Source organism: Lepisosteus platostomus, chromosome 7 (assembly GCF_059453375.1).
Source record: "Lepisosteus platostomus isolate fLepPlt1 chromosome 7, fLepPlt1.hap1, whole genome shotgun sequence".
Taxonomy (NCBI): domain Eukaryota; kingdom Metazoa; phylum Chordata; class Actinopteri; order Semionotiformes; family Lepisosteidae; genus Lepisosteus; species Lepisosteus platostomus.
In genome coordinates this window covers 1,170,271-1,192,162 of record NC_142617.1, presented here as the reverse complement: position 1 = coordinate 1,192,162, position 21,892 = coordinate 1,170,271, and the positions used below count along the sequence as shown (strand labels likewise).

Genomic DNA, 21,892 nt, shown 5'->3' with positions numbered 1-21,892 from the left:
CAACTTTTAAATCTCTCTCTACTTATATGGTCATGCATCCATATGCACAAATGCACAGTAACGAACAGGCAGCAGCTGAGGAGAGCAGGGCTCCGGTGGGCGATTTCTGTTAGGGCGTGTCCATACAGGCTGCACCCAAGGGATCTGTGAGCCTGCCAGGGACTACTGCTAAAATTTCCACTCTCTAACAGTGAGGGAAAAACCTGACCTGGACAAGCACACTGAACTATGTGGCTTTTCCTGATTCTGAGAAAGACTCACCGAGCTCCTGTCCCGTCAGTAAAATTCAGCATTATATGCTGAAGAAGTGTCTGCGTTCATCTTGTTCGCTGTTACAGAAGAGATCCACTCAGCCGATTCACACACACAAGGAAGAGCATGTTGTTCTTTTGGCTTTATTAAAACTATGGCACTCTGTACATCAGCATGGAGTTATACAGGGGTTAGCCACGGTAAAGGCATACGTTTCCTAGCCAGGATTTCTCTTAACTGCGAGCTTAAAGCAAAATAAGATGTGATTTCACCTAAATAAGCAAAGTATTGAAGTGAAACCTGTTTTAAAATGAAATCTACACTCATATACAGTACATGCAAGATGACATTAAAACATCTTACTGCTGTTTGTGCACAGCTGTGATGCCATTTGATCCAGTAACATAAAAAAACGACATATGTTTTAAAAGTGAGCACCACTTATATGAACATGTGACCTGCAACTTCCTTCAATCAAGAAGAGAAGTCTCGAGTACTGACAAAGGTACCGTAAAATCAAACATCAAAACAACAATAATAATAATAAGAATAAAACATAATTTGGCAGAATACATAATGTTCTCTGCTACTTATTGCATTGTTTCCAAGGAATAAAAAAGTACAACTCTGATTCTCAATTTATAACAAGCTTGCATTGCCCCTGACTCAATGTAACAATCTGCCTTGCAGAGATGATCGTCAATCCCAGAGTGTGGGGTTGTGTAACTGATCCTTGAATAACATTCCTAGTATGACTGTGATTATAGTTAGTCAATACACCATGTCATTCCAGCAGCCTGATCAGACTGTCAGCTGTTTTCACACATTCATTTAGCACAAAGATAATCTAGTGATACTTGGCATGAAGGCTTGGCAGAGCTAAAGTAACAGACTTGTGTTGCAGGAATTCAGCATCAGAAATGTACAGTTGTGCTCCTACCAGTTAGCATTTAAAATCCTTGTACTGCATGTGTGCAATGCAGATCCAAAAGCAAAGCAGGGAACAAACATAAAATGGTCATCTAAACAATCTTAAACAAAATGCATCTTAAATGTATAGAATTCACTCTATACACTCAGTTACTGTCCTGTGACATCCAAAATTGCAATTAATAGACTGTTCCCCAGCATATTAAGGGAAGACACAAGTTCTGTGTTTTACACAAGGCAAGTGCAAATTGAAGAGCCGCTTGTGAAAGTGCATTCTTGATCGATAAAGACTTCTGACTGACAGGATAGATGCCACACAAAACACATTGCAGGTTAATGATGTACCGTCGGAGAAGAACAAAACAATCTTATGTAAATACAATTCTTTAAAAAAACAAATAAAAATATAGAAGTTTGTTTTTTCAGGTCCAGCTGATAAGGAGACCTTACATACTATGAGATTATTTTTAGTTTTAACAAAAAAACCTGGCTCCTGATTTGTTTTCCATATATAAATCTAGATGTTAAGAACTCTCCAGTGCAGGTAACTTCTCCTGTCTCTTTAAATACATTTATAATGATTCAAGAAAAAACACTTTTATAAAAGGTAAATAAAAACAATATGCAGCAGCATCTTTTTTTCCAGATAGCAAAGATACATCATGGGGCCTTTGGTTAAAAAAAGTCCAATAATTGCTGAGGCTTCTTTATGTACAGCTACGCAGCTAAAAGCCATCCTGTGCCTTTATACGAGAAAAGAAAAGGATGAGCAATTTATTTTCAGGCTCAGATAGCTGCTTGTTTTATATAAGAAGCAGCCGTAATCTAAGATATTGCGTACACACTTACAGTAACAATACTGCATACCAAAGCTGCCAGCTGGAAACATAATTTTACCTCAACGCTTTAATATTTTCATCTACATTGCACACAGCCACTATTGTTTTCTCCCACGTTTGGAAGATGTATGCATATATATATATTGGGTATAAATATTACTTTCTCTTCACAGCACTATCACAGCTGAATCATATTTTCTGCTGAACAAAATTCTCAAGTTTTATAATGACACGAGCTGTGCATTCCATCACCCTCATGGCCACTTCCGAGGTGTACCGGTCGTTGGGAATCTGGGGGAAGGGCAGGAGGTCAGGGTAGCGCGTCCTCAGGCTGTCCACACCGTAGGCCTCCAAAATGTGCACGTCATTCGCCAGTCCTACCAGCTGCTCGTGGTACTCCTCCACCTTCTGTGCCAGAGCAGCAGGCTTCACGTCTTTGTCCGACTTCCCTCTGACTGCATAGTCCGCTGCTATGAGGGCCAGCTTGGTGGCCAGGTAGCACTTGAAACACACCCACTCGTTGGCGTTCTTGTGCAGGTCGTTCCGTGCGGCGGAGAAGTTCGCTCTCGCCTGCCTGAGCCACCGGCGAGCCTCGACTGGATTGCCAACAGACTTGAAGGTTGGGGGCACAAAGAAACGGGGAGAGTGGGAAGATCCCGAGTAGCTCGTGAACTGTTCTCGGAACTGCTGTTTCTCCGACTTGTGGCTTGTGGCTTCCTGGTTCCATGACGTGTAAAACCTCTGGAATGAAAACTTGGCCTCTGACTGGAAGCGAGTGGATGAGGTGGAAAAGGGCCTCCTGGAGGCCCTGTCGGCAGCCTGCTCTGCCAGGCTTTGTTTCTCCAGCCGGCTGATCTCATTCTGCAAGTGCTTGAACACCTCCGTCGCTATTTCCAGGTTTTCGGCATTCTTGTCAGGGTGCCACTTGAGGTACAGCCTCCGAATGGTCTTCTTCCTTTCCGACTCCGGGAGCTTCCACGCTTGCTCAATCACGGAGGTCACTTCTTTGAGGATGTCTGGTAGAGCATTGAGCTTTAATTTGTGAGGGGACTGCTTTGATGGAGCAGCCCTGTGGCTCTCCTTCCCTGGGAAGAGTGGGGGCACCATGCGGGGACCCGGGGAGGGGCATTCAGAGGGGCTTGTGGGTGTGGAAGGCGCACTGTCCCGAATGTGAGAACTTTCGTCTTGTCTCGAGAACTTATACAGGTCAAGCGAGCTGACAATCTTGTACTCGCTGTATCCAATGTCAATCTGGAATAGTTTCCCTAGAAAGCTTGGGTTTTCCTCCTCCTCCCGTTCTACTTCTTGAACGATGATAGCATAGGTGTAAGTGGGCTGATAGGAGCCATAGACATCCCCTCCTTCAGAATCAACAAGATACCCCACATATTCCCCGGGGTAGAACACATTCATGGGGTCCATTAGCAGGATATGGTGAATTTCAGCTGGTATGGGCGTCCCAGGAAGAGGAAGTTCAAGTTTCGAGGGTTCGGTAGAATCATACTTGACACCCAAGTTGTCCAGTTTCTCTGTAATTCTGTAGATGTCGTTACAACCTAGCATAGCAATCAGATATGATGTGTCAGAGATCAAATTGTCTGTTGCAGATTTCAGGGTCATTGCCAAGGCTAGCAGGAAATTAATATCTTTGCTGTCTGAGTGCTGAATGTAGAGGTGGATCACTGCAGTCCCGTACCTTTTTAAAAAGGCAAGCGTTTCACACCTGCTTTGTGGAATGGGGCTACAGCCTTTTACCCGCAGTGTAGTCTGCAGTTTTTCAAAACAGGAAACCTTCAAACCCTCACAAAGTGCCTTACACAATCGAATGGCTTTTTCTTCATTGACTAAAAAAGCATTGTCATTTTCATGCTTCATAATGCGAATCAACCCTGTAATGAACTGCTCTGATGAAAGGAGCAGCTGAAGACGTCCCTGAAGAGAGCAAAGAGCCCCAAACTGACACATTTTAGGAGTTTCTTCATCTAATTGCTCCTCCAAAATACTACTGAGGAGCCTGGGCCTGAGCTTTTGAGGAAGCAGCATTATCATCTTAGTGTGGAATGCATGATCTTTTCCCAGGTAACACTGACTCAGGTCAACAAGCATCTGAACACCAATGTTACCCTGGATCCTGCTTTTGTAATGTGGAGCATCATCAAAAACTAAAGTGTTAGATTTTGCTAGTCTACCATCATGGCTTGGAAGATAAAAGGTTAAATCTCTGAGGATTTCTAAGTCTTGCCGGACCTGAACTGGTTCATTTTGGAGACTTTTGAAAAGACCTGAGACGGCCCTTTTCACAGTTCTCATTTCATTTGGATCTAGCTGCTTGCCTTCAGAATTTCTAAATATGCGACACAGAACTTCAACATATTGTTTTGTGGATACAATGTCTTCGGTACCCAAAAGCTTAAACAGCTGATGAAATGTTCCAAGTTCCAAAGGCAGTTTGTACAAGTATGGTTTGAAGTCAGATTCATTTTCCAGATTAATGACGACCTCTTCTGGTTTTAGGAGTTTCCAGCCATCTTCAACCATAACAAAGGCAACACCTCGAAGCTGAAAGCGAAAATCCCTCTTATCTGCATTCAGAAATTCATAAGTGCTCCTTAAAACTTTGACCCTTGTTTTGACCATGTCATCATCTAGGTTAGGTATGCTGCAGATATTCTTGCAGTTGCTAATTACTTTGTCCAAAGGCGGATCCATGTTGACATTCAGCATGGTCAAGACCTGATCTAGTTGTTCCTGTGCACTTAGGGTGCTCCCTTCCTGTTCTTTGATGCTTGCTGGAGTAGCTTTTTCTGGTAGGACGGGGCAGGAGGTCCAGAGCAACTGCATGACATCTGCTTGCTTGAACTTTGGGTTCACCTGTGATCCATTAAAACGAATTAGGGGGAGAGTGCCGTTAATCTCTTGGTACTGAGCATGAAGCCGAAGAAGTTCTGCAGTGGCACGTTCTGGGCACAAAAATGGGATCATCGAAAGCTCTTTAATAAATGTTCCAAGGAAGAGGTCTGTTCTCTCATTGAAAATGTGATTGAGAAGAACATCTACTACATTTTGGGTTTTTTCTTTGGACCAATTCTCAGTCTGAGCTTTTATGCTAACTTCCTTAGCAAACTGCAGCACCTGCTGTTGAGAAATGACATGCTTCAAACCTACATTCCTCAGGAAAGATATCCAGGTGGCAAGGAAAGAGGTTCCATTCTTGGGCTTCGATACCAGTTCGATTTTCTTGAAGAACTCATTGGGTATGAATGCCTTTTCAGGCAGCATCACTTCAAACACTTTAACAGTTCGGTCAAAAAATGTTTTTGCAGGTTTTAGTCTTCTTGTCGAATCATAAATAAATGAAAGGCTTTCAAGTTTTTCATATAGCTGATCCTTAATTACGGAGTAATCTTCCATACTCAGGAGCCTGTCCTTCAGATAAATTAAGTGTTCAATCTTTGCATCATAGGAAAGACTGTCGAACTTTGGAAGCAAATGCTTTAAGTAAACTTCAAGGTCGTCAACTGGAACACAGCCAAGGAAACCATAAAGTTCCCTCAACTGCGGATTATCAACCAGAAAGGCAGATGATGTAGACTGCGCCCATTTTTCCATATCGGCAGAGGGAATGCTTTTTGTGAGAACAAAACAGGACCCAAATTTGGAGATGTTGATGTACCGACCGCTAACTGATTTGTAACAGGGAAGCAACTTCAGGCTGTGCACATCTTCCTGAGACAAATTGATTAAATTGCAATTGAAGTATAAGAGAAGTGCTTCAAAATCATTGTTCTTCAGGCCCCCTGTGTTGAAGGCTGAAGTCTGAATCATGTACTCTAAAGCTTTAAGGATGCTGGAGGGATTGTCTATATTTGCTGTGTGATGGGCCAGAAAAGGCACTACAGGGTTTTCTTTAGTGCAGATCTTGTTCAGTGCAAGCTGAATACATCCTGCCTTCATCAAGGTGTGAAACACTTTGTCATTCTGTCCATTTGGAAAAATAGCTGCATAAATCAGGCTGAGAGGTAGCAAAACATCACACTCTGGTACCACTAACATGTTGCTGGAAACCATGAACTTTGTTCCTGGTAACAAAGCCCAGTCCTTCAGAATATCTAGAACAGTCTCAAATTTTGGTTTTAGGTCAGATTGTTCCTCTTTGATGCAGACATTGTCACTTATAAAATGCCAAACATTCTTCAGCCATGACTCACTGGCATAGTTGTCTTTCCACTTCACCACAGCCCTTGTTCTGTACTCCCGAGGAAGCACAGACCCCAGCAGATCCCCCAGGCTGCTGATGTCGAAGACTTTTGCCACATCAGACTTCAGAAGGATATTGCTGTATTTCATGTAGAGCGTGTTCATGAAAAGTTCCTTTCGTGACGGGATCAAGTCATGGTGAGTGGTCAGAAACTTTGGTCTTTTGCTGTCAAACACTTGCAGGATGTTATCCATTGTTATCAACAGAGGTAACCCCTCTATTTTGATTTCAGCTTCTTCTGCATCTTTAAAGCAGTAGTCAACCAGAAGTTTGAGACTGTGGAACAGCTTGAAATTTGACTGCTGGAGTCGACAGGGCAGTTTCCCCACCTGGCAGTTCGAGTCGGGGGAGGAAAATGTGAGAAGGAAGCTACGAACATCTGCTGGAGTCACGTAACTCACAGGAATTCCGGCATCTTCGAGACAATAGTAAAGACTTGCTGTCTCATCACAATTGTGGACCAAATTAAAGCCAACATCTAAAAGCAAAGCTTTCAATCTGTAGACGTTTTCTGCAATGGTTTTGCGTGTGGTGATGTTGTACTCTGTATTCTTCAGGTGCTGTAGTTCATCCTGAAGCAGGTTGTCAAAAAACGCTTGTCCTTTAGGGGCAGTGGACGTATTCACCCACGATATGTAAATGGCTGCGTGCAAGTCCGTATTGTCTATATGAGGAGCCCGCACAACTGGCAGTAAGCGCTTCAGGTCAGCGTGAATGCAGCTGTATACGGCCTTGACAAGACAATACCAATCTGGCTGAATGTCAAGCCGATTTACAGGGAAGAAGAACAGAAATTTCCTCAGAGTGTCTTTTACGATGTGGATAGCTGTTCCTTGTAACACAGTAAGAGTAGGATCAGAGCCTGGGAAGAAGCGTCTCTTCAACTGAATTAAAAGCTCCACATAGGCTGGCGCTATCAAGGCTGTCATAAGGTTGTTATTCCAGTCACTCCTCACCCCAACTCCATTGTCATCCCGCCACAGGTTCCTCCTAGCAGAATCTAAAGCAAAGTGACCATTCACGTGAAAGGGCAAACCAGTCTCTAAAGACAGAGGCAAGAAGCAGAAAGCTCGGTGGGGCTTTTTATAGTTGTGGCTAATGCATGCCGCCACACCACCACGAGGAAATAGAGTTATATCTTCATTCTTGTGGGCTGAAATCACACTCTTTGAGACTTTTTGTGTGTTCGAAAAGCCAGATCTGTTGCAGACCAGCCAAGTCATTAAATTGCCATCAGAGTCTTCAATATCCATTGTGTATGTGATCTGCTGGACAGGGATTTGAGTCAGGGGCTTCTTTTTTGCAACACTGTCAACTACAGAAGCATGAAACTGCTTACGTTTCAGACGGTCTCCATCAGTGATTTTAGCAGTCACAGAGTACAAGACTTTCAGCTCACCCGTGCCCTTCTCAACTTCACAGATTGAAATTTTCTCCATGTGATTAAGGAACATGAGGAGCTCCGCGCCATCAGCTTTCAGTTTTTCAAGGAGATTCTGCACCATTCTGTCCGAGGCAGGTACAGAAGAGATTTCTGAAACCTTGGCCATGTCCGCAGTGCGTATGGGGAATCTAAACATTGTGCAGCGATCGAGTTTAAAACGTTCCCCCAGATAGAGGTTTAGGACATCGGAAAACTGTGTTCTGAAGTCAGAATCCAGGTCTCTGAACATTCTCCCAGGGCTAACAGATGTTGATCCTGGTGCATAGCGTGCATGAGGATCAAAAATGCAAAGAATGTCATTGTTGGAAATGAAAGAAGGGCAATCTGTGATATGGTAAACGGAGTTAAAACCTATCCCGTACTGCCCGGTCTTTCCTGGGTTCCCTTCTTTTGTCCCACGCCCCAGGTTCTGGATTCCTCGGATATCGTCTTCTGTAAAAGGTTGATTATTGTACACGCAAAGGGCTGGCCCCTGCATCGGAACCCACTTATCGTCAAATATCCTGTCCGTCGGATGACTCCTGGGATCGAACACAAAGTAAATTTCTGTAGCTTTGGCGTCGTCTGCGTTCTGCAGCAGCTCCTTCAGCATCTCTTTTTCTGACGGGTAAGCGTTTAGAATGCTTTTGATTCTGCTAGTAAGCTTCTCTTTCTGTCCAAATTCGCTGCCAAGAGTTGTGAAGCAAATGTTGGATGCATAGCGCTCGAGTGCTTTGTGGCGCTTGGGAATGGCCCCCAGCTTTACTGCCACCTCTCTGGGAATGTCAGCATGGCAGTACTTCACGGTGGTGTCTCTGACTTTGATCCAAGGACAGTCATTGTAACAGAGAGATTTAGATGGCTGGAGTGAAGAATGGGAATCCGGTAAAAGTATCTCCCCGTATGTACTCTGACAGAATTCCTGGCTTTTGTCTCTGATCATACCCCATATTCCTTCGCTAACAATTCTACGGCAGAGCTGGAAGCTGTCTTCAGAGAGGGGTTTTCGGCCACATTCTTTTTTTACAGCTTCCAGAACAGCAGCAAAGTTCTTAACGGTGAAGCTGGGCTGAACCCCAACATTCTCGAAAAGCTCCCGGAAACTGTTTCTGTATTTATTTGGAAGCTGGTAAAGGTATGGAGCAGCATCAAAGTTCAAATGGAAAGCAACCTTTGCTGGATCGACATAAGTATTCTCCACAAGAATGGAGCAGAAGTTTTTAAGCTCTTGCATTATCTTTTCTTTTGCATCATCATTCTGTAACATTTCTTCATGCAGAAACTTGTAGCAGGCGTTAGTAATATTTTCCTGATACAGGGTAACCCCATCAAAGGATTTAGAAAGTTCTTTGAGTTGGTTCATTACAAGTTCGACAGTTGGCTTTTTTATTAACCCCAGAAAATCCTTCACTGCCAAGGTGATGGGACCGCATCCCTTAAAAGATGGTGAGTTCTCATTGAGGATAGGCTTCATCAGGCAGACAGTGTCTTGGTGCTCAGTTGTGTAAAGGTCAGTAGCTGTGAACATTGTTGATGGAGGAAAGTTATTCCCATGCCATGGTAAAGAGAAACCAGCTGGCTTTGTCAAGAATGGGAGAAACCGAATGTTCTGAATCTTCTCTTTAAACTCTCCTGCTCTTGGGTCTCTTATTTTTAACTTTTCATCCACAAGGCTTAATAGTGTACTGCCACGGACACATGCTGCAGTATGGTCACTTTCATTTAGTGCTGCAACAGACTCTGCACGTTCGATCAGGTCCTCCCAGGAAATATCATCCTTCACCATTCCCAGCTGTACCAGCTTGACCAACACTACTGGATTGAGGTAGTCTGACGAGGTTCCCTGTGGAAAACGTCCATCACTGGTGTCATACAGTTTTGCAACTCTTCCCTCTGGATGAATGACTCTTGAAGGAACAACAAGTTGATTGGATTTTCCAGAGCATGGAATACATGGTGTCACTTTCAGGATAGCTGCAAACTCTTCTACTTTCTCATTGAGGACATAGTACATTAAAGGGTCACGCAGCTCCTTCTCAATATCTTGGATGTGTGGGAAAAAGACATCTGAGAAGAACTGCTTCTCTGTTAAAGTGTTTTCCATGAGCATGCCCTTGCATCCAGCATCTTCAAATCCTTCCTTAACCCAGTAGGGAAGCTCGACGGCACAGAGGTCTTGAGAACCACTCTTTCTAAGATACTTCAAAAATATCTTGAAGGCAGCAGGACCAATATCTGGACGGCACAGCAAAGAATCATCCAGAAAGCGCACGTACTTGATGGATACATAGTTTTTGCCATCCGAAAAAACCTTTGCAAGATCTCTGTCTCCCCCCTTAGCTATTTCTTGGTAAACTCCTTGACTGACCAATGCAAAGTCATCATGAACAAGACTGGGGTCAGGCCACGCTGCATAGTAGTTGTAGTTGACTAGTTCGCCATTTATTGCCATGACGCGGAGTGTGTTAAGTGCTTCTAGGTATGCTTGAACAATCACGTGTCTCATAAAAATAGAATTCCAGCGTCCTTTTGTGTCTGTCTTCCAAATTTCTTTGCGGTTTGATGTCACAGCAAAACATCCATTGATGTGAACAGGCAGCCCAGTCTTGATTCGGAGAGGCAGATAACAAAATACTTCCCCAATAGGAGTCGGGTTTGTCTTTACCGTCCAAACGTGGTCGTCTTTTTCAGCAAGCAGCACAGCCACGCCTCCACATGGGACCAAACCAAGCCTCCTCCCACTTTCGTTTAGTGAAAATTTGAGGGCTTCGCCGACATCCATGCATGAGCATATAAGCCAGTTGGTAATATCTACGGCTTTTTGGGGAACTTCTTCACTTCCCCTTTTGGCTTGAGAACCTTTGGCAGCAAGCTCAAAATAAGACGACGGATCGTCCTCTGGACCTCTAAAAAGAGGGGACTGGAGATCAACGATGCGCCTGAACACATTATGAAACTCTTCGACCACAATCCTAATGATGCAGGCAGATCTGGGGATGTCAGAGGGCACTCTGTTAGTGTTTGCAACCTTTTTCATCACCTTTGCAGCTGCTTTCAAGATGCTTACTGGTCCATATGTAGCCTTAGAAGACCACACACATTTGTTTATGGTGACTACATCCTGTGAGCCAGCAGGGTTCGGCTCTTCATACTTCAGGTACTTTAGAACCATCGAGCCCACGTACTGCGTGAAGAGAATCAGCCTGTGTCCACAGATACTGAACTCATCTACAAGCGAGTAAATATCAGTGGTATTGTAATACAGGCCACTTATTTCACTCACAGAAGCCTCTTGCTCAGTTCTGAAGGGGAGACGAAAAAGAGTCCCATTGTACTTGTAAGGTAACTCCTGTGAAAGCGGCAACTTGCAATTAAAAACATTAATGAATGGCTTGAACTGGTTGGGAAACTTTCTTAACCGTTTTTGTTGTTTGCTCCAGTTGATTTTAATTCCTGGATTGGATCGGTCTCTGATATGCTTGCTCAAGTGGTTGATGTTAGGATCAAACATGATCATGAACTCCCTGCTCATAATGATGGGGATATCAGTGACATGATACACCGAGTTAAAGCCCAGGCCAAATTTCCCCACTTTGTCAGCTTCGCACCTCTTCATAGACCCTCCCAACCTGGTTATATTTACAAAGTCTGAGTCCGAGAAGACAGAGTTGTTGAAGGACCACAACGAGGGACCATGACAAACAGACATGCCAGGATCTAACAGGTTCTCTCGGATATCAAGATTCTTCCGCATGTCAATTAAGAAGCTACACTCTGTTGCACCGGCGTCATCAGCATTTTGTAGCAGCTCCTTGAAGATATCGGAAACTGAAGGGTACTCCTCTAAAATATTCTTAATTCTCACTGTCAGGGGTTCCCGCTGGCCTGACTGCTCAAAGCCCAGGTTTTCTGGGTTGATGAGTCTAGTGCTCAGGCAAGGCACCTTTAACCATTCTGCTGTTTTCATGGGGATATCATCATGAACCAAAATAATTGGTTCTGACGCATCATCAAGCAAGTCGTTAAGGTCATCCACTTTAATGTCACAGTAGCTGCATTCATGTATGGGCTTCATGACTAGTCTGTGTGGATCCTTGATGTAGAGTATGGGTACAGGCGTGTCAAGAGCTACAGAGATCTGGTTGCTATAAAGCCATCGGAGGATGTTGAGCAAAAGCAGGAGGTTCTGCTTGCTCTCCTCCTTTGTCATTTCCCGTTCACTGCATTCTTTTATGATGCTGATAACCTCAAACACATGCTCAGGAATAACCTGTTCGACTGATCCACAGAACTGAAAGAGTTTGTGGAATTTTGCTATGGTTTTGGGCAGGGAGTACAAATAAGGCTGTAGATCAAGATCAGGAATGGGTTTTAGAACCGTTTGCACAGGGGAAGAAAAGGTTTTCCCTGTCCAGACCCAGGCAAATGGCAATGACTTAATAACTTCTCTAGCACTTTCCAGATGTTCTTGCATGAATTCGTAAATCTCAAGGAGTATTTGTTGGAATTGGTACCAGTCTTCTGTTGTGAATGCCTGCGATCTGTGCCAGTCAACCACTGCCTTTAAATGCTGCAGTACCTGGTCTACTTGGGGTTCTATAGATAACTTTAGAGCCTTTTTCATGCCTGCAGAAATCCTCTCCACCAGGGCAACTGAGGAGCCCACTAACACTGCTTGAGATATATCACACATTTCACAAAGGGAAGAGATGTTCAAGTTATCTCCCTTCCATGCCAGGGAATGTGGATAGTTTAGAGGTCTTTCCTTACACACAGGCACCCACTTTAGCTTCTGCAAGGAAACCTGGATTTCTGACGACTTCACTAACTTGGTTTGTTTTGTTAAGATAGTCAACAGTGTTTTGGCTTTCTCAAGCAGGGGACCCCACTCACTTTTGACAGTCCTCTGTAAATCCTCGATTTTCTTCGCGACCTGAAGAACATCCTTCTCACTCAGCTGCACTTCATTTTTTAAGCCCAACTGTCTTAAAGAATGGAGAATGTCGGGAGATGAAGTAAATGTGCTCGGTGGAAACCTAATCTTTTCTTCAGTGTAGAACAAGCTCTGCAGGATCTCTAACTCTGGATCAAAAAGTTCAGTGGCAGCAACAAGCTTTCCATGAGCGGTCTGAATAAACTTCAGCGATGACAACCATTGTATCACAGCCGGATTTTCATTTTTTAGGAATGACAGATGTTTCAGTACCCAAAGCATGATCTCAGTTATTTCCTCTTTTGAGTAAAAGCCCTTTTCAATGTCTTGAATAATCAACTTTAAACAGTCAGTGCTCTTCAGCTGCTCCACGTTCAACATCTTGATGAGGCGAACAGCCGCTTCATCGCTGTTGTCAATCACATTGACGGACAGCCTGATGTTGGGTGGAAGTTTTGCCGCATGCTGCAAAGCTTTAGCTCCCTTCAACACAGTAAATGCTGGAGTCCCTTTCTCGTCCAGTGGCCCTATCTTCTCAAATATCATGAGCTCCTGGAGGATTCGCATCTCTTTCTCATTGACATCAGGAAGGCGAGCTAAGAAACTTCTCAATGCAACTTTGTACTTGGCAGGAAAGGCCGTAACCTGACTAGCCACCCTCTGAGTGGAGGACCTGTCCATGATCTGCAGCACTGAGCAAGCCGTGGGCGGATGGATGTATTTATGGAGAAGAGGGTGCTGCAAGGACGAGTCCAGTTTTTGGATGGTGATTCCTCCAAGTTTTTTAATGATCTCTGGGAGGTGCTCAGGCAGAGGAGACTCCTCTTCGCTTTCTAGAATGATTGGGGATGGGGTTTTAAGCCTCAGCAGCTCTAAAGATGTTACGCTGTCTTCCAAGGGCACGTTTGGGATCAAAGGCATGTCCTCAAAGGTACTAAGGTCCTCAGGGAAATTAATGTAGAGGTACTTCCACACCATTCTGAGCCAAGAAACTGAAGGGTGATTTTTCTCTTGATTGCCAGGGCTCCAAGGTACTGATGCGTCTCTGGAAGGCCACACTGTCGTCAGGATCTCCTTGATGAGACGAGCCGATCGCTCAGGCGTTAGTATCTGCAGCTGAGTGCACGGTCTCCCTGTGGGAAATAAAAGGGAAATCACGTGTATCACAAAATCACAATGCTTTGCAAACAACTAATTTATAGGGGTGCTGGTGCGACATCAATACTGGTCATTCTCCTTCAGTGTCAATTTTTGTCTGCAGCTACATCCTGCACACTTAAGCAAAAGTTATTTAATTTAGGCAGAAATACTGCAGACTTCTAGGCCTGAGTTAGAGTTTGGCATCCCTCTCTGTGTGGAGTCTACCCTGGGTACTTGGATCATGTTCTCCTGTTATTTCCTACCATCCAAAGACACCAAAGACAGGTTAGGCTTGATTAAATACTCTGGACTGCTGTCCCAAGCAAACAAGACTGTCAATGTGACTACAGAAAAACAGAGCCATCTGAGCATGAGGAGCCCAGTGGCCTTCATTCACTTTCTGGTGTTCTGACAGTGTAAAGAAAGTCTAATGGCCCAGCCTGTCCTCAGTTTTCAGAACAAGCTGGTGAGACATGCCTGTGTTCTCTAAAAAACCGGCTAGGGGGAAAGGGAGACAGAAAGAAATAACCACAGAGAAATCAAGACCCTGCAATTGCATTTTTAATCAGATCAGAAACACGTTTCTCTGCTAAATCTGCTTTTTTGAAAGTTTATCTCAGTCTGTTACCACAATACAGTCCTGTTGGTCTACTGTTTATAACATTCTACTGCACTGTTCAGCCCAATCCTGATTGGAGTTCACTGCAAGAGCACATAGTCAAGAGACCTGAATAGCACTTCAGTGTGGAGAGCACGCAGAATTCCTGTAGTACATATACTGTAGGAGCTACACAAGGTATCTTATTCAGTTAATTATATAGCACAAACCCTGCAACAAAACAGATTATAACAGTTTATAACCGTTTCATATTTTATGCTTCTGTACTCTGCTTAATTTATCTCATTTTATTTAAAGTTCTGGTTAATAAACATACTTATAAATAGGGTCATCACTCAAAGTCCAGAAATAGGATGCACAAAGTGTAGAGAGGAAAACTATTTTAAGAAATTATTTAAGTCCCATTTTAGAAAGCCAATTAGTGTCAGAGGTGTTTCCAGGTACACGTATGTACAAAGAATCAGAGTTTTTAGTTTTATTCAGCAACTGTGAGATCATTCCTCTCAAAGAAATACATCTAAACTGAACCAAGAAAGCTAAACACAATTTTAACCCAGGACCTTCAAAAAATACAATATGACATGCATATTGAAAGTGTGCCTAAGGGTTTGTGATTACAGGATGACTCATTTTATGTTTGCATTGTTTTGCCTGCATTTAAGAAAAAGTAAAAGCTCACAGGAATGTCCAGAAGGTGACGTGGAAGCCCTTTATAAACTTCAGAAGAAAAACACATTCTAATTCTAAATTAAGTTAGGCTTGTTTTTTCAAAGGGCAGCTATTGTTACAAATTTGTTTCATTCACCTGCTCTGCAAAATACTCTGCTAAACTAAATTGTCCCCTCCTGGGAAGAGTCTGCAACAACTGATTTAATCCTAGAAAAGAAAAGGCTGAGATATACAAAGGATCATTCAACTAACCAACTGTGACACTAGCGTGACAGGTATTGGCCTCTACAACTTATTGTTTTGTGGTGTTGTAGTTTCAATACAGGCTGTTCCTTTGAATATCTAAAAGTCTAAGCTTTAGATTTAGGGCCCATGTTGTTCAGTCCCATTTGAAAAATATCTGGTTTAAATCTGGGAGACCCAAGCCCAGTGGTTTGGTGTTGACTGGTGAAGTGTAAGTTACACGGCTGAGTAGGAATCCCCAGTCGCAATAAGTACATCCTCTGCTGCACAATATCACCGGGTGCCGCAGTGTCCCCCGTACTGGCTTACTTAGGCCACTGGTTGCTTAGTGGTTATTCATGAGAATGAACAACGCTAACTACTTGTAATATCTTTCTTCTTGTTGTCTACAGCCAAAAGGAGGATGTTCTACAAGAACCAAACACTGAAAAAGGCCAAACTTAAATATGAATTAACTGACTTAACTCACAAGGCAAATGCTTATTTGTAATTACTCTTTAAAAGAAAAAACAGTGCCATTTAGTATTTTCTGTAAAAAAATTATCTATATCCTAATGCAGAAAACAACTGGTTCTTGATCTTGAGTTCAAAATAATTCTCAAGATGCTCTCAATTACTGAATATTACTGAACAACGTGTCTACAATGACAATACATATTTTATTCTACTGCTAATCTTATTACTATATGTAAAAAATTAAAATTAAATAACCATCACAGGATTGATTACTTTACAGATAAAATGGGAAATATAACTGTTTTACATCATACTGTATGTAAAAAGATAATTTTACAGTCATCCTTCATATAATAGTACAAACATTTTACTGAAATCATGCAATGCATGCAGAAAACACGATAACAAATCGTATCTAATTATCATATGCACATCACAAGATATCCATTCTGCTTTCTTGACCTTTTTAGTAAGACCTCTTGTTAACTGTAAAATTGCACATCAAAGTAAAGTTAAAGTTAACTCGGTTAGAAACCAAAACATCAACAAGACAATCCGTGCATTGTTTATATTTATTAATTGAAATATTTTAATTCAAATTGAATTTGGATTCTTTATTTCCATTGGGTAACTATAAATTTAAATGCATTACACTGCCTGTAAAGCCCAACTCCTAATACATAACTAGGTGTATTTACACACAAGCTTGTGACAAATACACTCCCAGAGTTAGCCACTGATTCGCAATGGCATGACCTCACCTCTGTATTTAGCCTTAGAGAACTGCCCGATGTGCCAGCTTGCCCACAGAGATGCTTGAAAGAGAGGTCCGTGCCACTACTGCACAACACAGCGCAAAAGAAACACAGGTTTTCCCCATAATTAAGAAAAATGTCACGTGCTCAGTGCCAAAGGCTCAAGGAACACTTTCAGTTTGCAAAAGTCCGCACTGAACCTGCATATTTGTGTTCTGAAGCAGTGGACATAAGCAATAAAATGCACGAAATATGTTTATAGTTACCCATTTCAAACGTATGATTATAAATTAGACATGCCAAATCAAATACAATCTTTTCTCCTCTTCAAGTGTGGCCACTGTACAAACATGAAGTATCCAACAGAAAAAGCAAAGATTTGGGGAGGCAAGTAGCACATTACAATCACATCACCAAACACATCTTTGTAGGGAAAACCACTGATCTAAACTCCAACATCAATCAGGTACAATCACACACACATACTGATTATGATGCCTTCCTGGTGAGGTAGTATTGTTAGGCCTTCATAAACAACACTACATTGCACATTCCTACCTGTACATCCCCAGAGAAGTTGTTGTACTGGGATTTAAAGACAAATGAACAGCAATATAGATGAACAAAATATTTAAAACATTTTATATTGAAAAAGTTGATAAAACAGAATTTCTAGTGCTATTACTAACAAATACTACATTGTAGAATAAAGGCAGTGTATACTTTATGAAAAGAACATCCTTATCTTAAATAAATATCATATACAGATCTTGAAAAAATTTCATTAAACTGGAACAAAAATAAAATGTACTAGGGAAAAAGTGATTTAAAATTTTGTTGTCATTTATTTTTAAATTATGGTTTTCCAATCACCGCAACTTCTAAACCTTACAGATAAAGTAAAGTGAACTAGCAGTTGATAAAAACTACTAATGGCTTAAACGCAATTAATGTTTGTAGCTTTTAAAGTCACTGTACATGTCAGTCTTGATTAAAACTTCCTACATTTTTCTGCGATTATTATCTGCGTCTTTAAAACACCAACGTAAGTTGGTGATCAAGACCAAAACATTTAAACCACAGCGAGAAGTAGGTACAACAAAGAGCTCAATCTTATACTTGTTGGCTGTTCCCTCTCAGGGGGACATGTGTGATTTTTCATTCCTGTCGGACAGGACCCAGAGCAGACCTGGGCTTGCACTTCTTCCCTCTTTTCTCAGTGAGACCATGTTAGAAGAGCCGTTCCATCACCTTCCCCCAGTAGGAATGAGAACCTACTGTCACATTCCACAAGACTCATCGCCTTATATCTGACTACCTGCAAGGTCAATTCCAAAACATGCTCTGACAATCTTGCAAGGCACTGTACTTTACACTCAAAGTTTATAAACTGTACAGTCAGAGGCAATCTTTTCACAGACTGTCTAAGCTATTAGAGAAAATAATAGGACTTCGGTCTTATTGCTGTTTTAGTTTTTCTTCAGAAACAAAATCCTGAAGTGTTACTGACACTACAATACAGTTAAGAAATCAACCCCAAATGCACGTAGACTGAATTTGTTTGCTAAAATGAAATGCACTGACGTAGTCCACTGTAAAGTACTTTTCCTTGATCACAAATTTTGCTGTCATATCCTTATATAATCTTCTGCTTTAGGGAACCTCCGAAAATTATGAGGAGACATCAATAGACACCCTTACGATGCATTTCCTCATGCCGAGTTTAAAAAGGTGGGAACCTCATAACTTCCATTATTGTTTTGTGATGACTAATGCAAAAATCCCACTTTTGCGTGGCGTCCAGCTCATTTTCATTCACTCCTTTTCATGAACAAGTCTGTTTTATGGAGCGCAACAAACTCTGCAGTTCCCGACTGGATGTCAACAATGGGAGGATTCAGCATACCCATCTCTCTCTGCCACACACAGTGGCCCCCTCTGTCTGTGCTCAGTCACTCAGACGTCCAGCACGAGCCAGAGCCCCGGTCCACTCCAGCTGCGCCCTCTGGAAATTTCACTGGCCTTCCGACACAGAAAGGCAAACTACAGAAGACTGGGAGGCTCAGAATGAGTGGCGCCGAGACAAGATACAGCCCACGTCTCCAGCGACAAGAAGAGAGGGCCTTATGCTAAAATAACAGGTACATTTTTATTCTTGTGCTGCCATTCCCAGCTTTACTTTTAAAATGTGCCAGTTCAGCACAATTCATGTTGGGCCCTATCTGGCTGGCGATAGAGGATGGCTTGTCAGGCTCTGACAGTCCCAGGCAGAGTGACAAGGAGGAATCCAGCTCTCTCGTCTACCAGCTCACACTCACAGCAGTAAGAAATTATCTGCCAGCTCAGCACCCGATTTCACATCCCCCTGGGTCCGCCGAGAGGAGGGAGAAGAGGGGACCTACTGTCGAGCCAGACGGGGCTTGCAACAGGAGGTGAAAATGATCTGAAAGAGCCTTTTGTTTGCACGGTATCTTAGCAGCACATTGGCTAGACTGTGCATTATTGTGCACAGTACACCTTTACAGAACAGCTTATTTTTCAAGGTCGCTGTAATTAGCAATACTGGAATTTATTCTTGATCTGGAACAGCTTCATTATCCAGATTTGACCGGTCCAGTCAGTTTCAGCACATTTGCAAAGCTCTTCTACCTATAAATGATCACCAGCTCCCTCATGAGAGTCCTGTATCAGTGGTTAAAACTGTGGCTTCAGGACCTACAGTATCGTGTGATAGGAAACACCGACAAATCACACTGGTGGTTTCTTGATGGAATTGGAATAAGCAGTTTTTAAGATAACATCAAGACCAATTCCCATGGCGAAGTGATAAATTCTTACAAGCCGAGTCCTGCTGCACAACACAGAAGAGTGGAACAAAGGAGCAGTTAAGGAATTACATTTAACACCTCTTTCCTGGTCTCATGTGTGCTTCTTGACCAAAAGCACATCTTCATCAAACCTTGTTAAGAATATAAGGTGAAAAAGCTGCGATAACAGGCTCACAGTATGAGTGTTTTCTATTACGAAGCACATGGAACTGTTTCGTATAACACACTGGAGTTTCACGCAAGCACAGCTCTGCTGTCACTTATCCTCACATCGCTTTAAAAGACACTTACCTCTGCTCTTGGCTGCTTCCACCAGCGCTCGCATGACCGATGGCTTTATGCTTTCTGACAAAAATCGTCCCTCCAGCCCCGGGAACAGAGACCTTGCGGGGAAACACAGGCAGTGTTCTGGGATTAAATGTGCCGTCTATCAGAGACATGGCAGCAAACACTGACCTCCCGTGCTTAAGGCTTTTTTCTAAAGGAGTCTCTTATAGCCTTGCCTTCCACTCCTTCTATATTAGATTTCCTACTAACAGACAGCAACCTCACATGTTGCTTAAGATTAGACAACTTCTTAATTATCAGGACTAAAACACTGTTTACCAATGCAGAAAGAAACGGGATCAGTGCCAACTGATTACGGCACATATAAACAGTCTGCCGACAGCCATTCTCTTACAGCCAGTTGAATATGCACAACAGAAGGAGACGGAGAGAAAGGCTCCAACAGGTTTGTTTTTGGGAAAGCCGGTTGTTAACGCAGAGAGAAACACGCATGACGGAAGCCAGACACCGCCCGCGTGGCAGCTCGTACCTGGGGTAGTCCTCGGTGGCAATGTACACCGCGTCCTTGTCGCTGGCGGAAGAGGAGAACGCCACGCAGGTCTCGTCCTGCAGCGGCAGCAGCTCCAGCCCGATCAGCTCGCCGTAACAGGCGTCGCTCAGCACGAACTCCAGGAGCTGCTGCCTCTCCGGCGCCGGCACCCGGGGCCGGGACTTGCGCAGCACCTGCCGCGCCAGCGCGGGGGTCACCTTCCTCACCGCCCCGGGCTCCGCGGCGAACGCGGCCAGCGCTGCGGCCACTGCGGCCGGCGCCCTGGCCACCTGCAGGCCCGCGCCCTGCAGGAAGCTCAGCACCGCCTCCGTGCTGTCCGCCCCGTCGTCCAGCTCGGAGAAGAACACCTCCTCCACCTTCAGCCAGCACTTGCTGGCGGAGAAGATGACCGGCTGCTGGAGCAGGGCCTTGAACAGGGGAGCTAGGATGGGTTTCCAGCGAGCCCTGATCTGCCCCAGGTCCGGCCAGGCCTTGTAGACGCCCTCAGGCGAGAGGGAAAAGTCCTGGTCCTTCGCGGTCTGGATTCTCTTGATGGCTTCCAGGAGGAGCGTGGCGTAGGCCCTGGGGACCATGTGAGCCACGAGCAGCTCGTTCCACAGAGCGGCAGGGTCTCGCCACTGATCCACTTCTCGCCACTTGATGCTCCTCCGGTTGTCGGTCAGGCCGAAGAAGCCGCTGACGTGGACGGGAAGCCCGGTGGTGCTCTCCTCCCCGGGGGGGAGCGGCAGGAAGCAGAACGCTCTCCCCAGGAAGCCCGACGCTGCTCCCTTGTCCTCGTCCGTGGCCGTCAGGGGCATGGCGATGCCGATGGTGGGGATGAACCTCAGGTCGTCCGCCAAGCAGTCCAGTTCGTTGCACATCCCGCGGCCCCCCACGCTGTTGCACACCAGCCACGAGGTCCTCTGCACCTCCTTGGCCGTCTCGTCCTCCATCTCGATGTTGAGCTGGTAGGTGGCGCACGTGATGCTGCCGCTGGGCAGGCCGTTGCTGTAGCTGTCTATCGCCAGGCCCAGGGTCTTCAGGGAGCCGGGCCTCTCCAGCTTCAGCTCCGGGTTCTCGCTGGCCGTCACCCTGAAGAGCATGCGCTCTGTGCCGTCCGACTCGCGGACGTGCAAGGAGACCACCTGCACGCTCTTGAGGAACAGCAGCACAGTGTCCGCGTCCGCCTTGAAGGACTCGAACAGCTCCAGCACCTTCTCTTTGTTGTAGATGTTGCTGCTCAGCTGGGAGGGCTTGATGCGGAGAGGAAACCGGAACAAGGTACCGGGGAAACCTCCGTCCTTGATTGTCTTCTCAGAGACGCCAAATAAGCCCACGTAGGGTGCAAACTGGTCCGCGTGCTCATCGATTTCCTTAACGTCCGACTTCAAGTTCCAGCACTGGCCAGATTCATGGGGTCCGAACAGGGCTTGATGGGGGTCCAGAATGCCAATCTGATCTCCACTGAAAATGCTAGGGACATCTAGAGAAACAGCAAGTAATAACCTATTCATCGAGAGGATCAAATAGTAGGTGTTTTCACGAAACAATTTTAGATTATTGAGTTTAAGCATATTGCATCACAAATCTAGATAAAGAAAAGCCAAGCAATGTGGCTCACAAATATATGAAGAAAAACAAAAAAATAAAAAAAAACAGACATTTTGCAGAATGAATGTATCTGCCGTCCTATTTTAAGATACACCTACATGTCTGCCTTTTTCTCGGGG

General features: G+C 44.1%; 1 protein-coding gene across 3 annotated transcripts in view; it reads right to left on the bottom strand.

Moving 5' to 3' along the window:
* Nucleotides 1-381: 381 nt before the first annotated feature.
* Nucleotides 382-21,892, bottom strand: part of sacs (sacsin molecular chaperone) — a 37,012-nt gene continuing 15,501 nt past the window's right edge. For 2 of the 3 annotated variants that reach the window (XM_088638401.1, XM_088638400.1), the window contains 4 exons: nt 20,163-21,645; nt 19,637-19,728; nt 17,076-17,102; nt 382-13,768 (listed from right to left, as the gene is read on the bottom strand). In XM_088638401.1, the coding sequence (XP_088494527.1) occupies nt 2,211-13,768; nt 17,076-17,102; nt 19,637-19,728; nt 20,163-21,645 (13,160 nt within the window). In that variant the 3' untranslated portion in view covers nt 382-2,210. The remainder of the gene's footprint in view (nt 13,769-17,075; nt 17,103-19,636; nt 19,729-20,162; nt 21,646-21,892) is intronic. The other variant, XM_088638402.1, reaches the window with a different exon arrangement.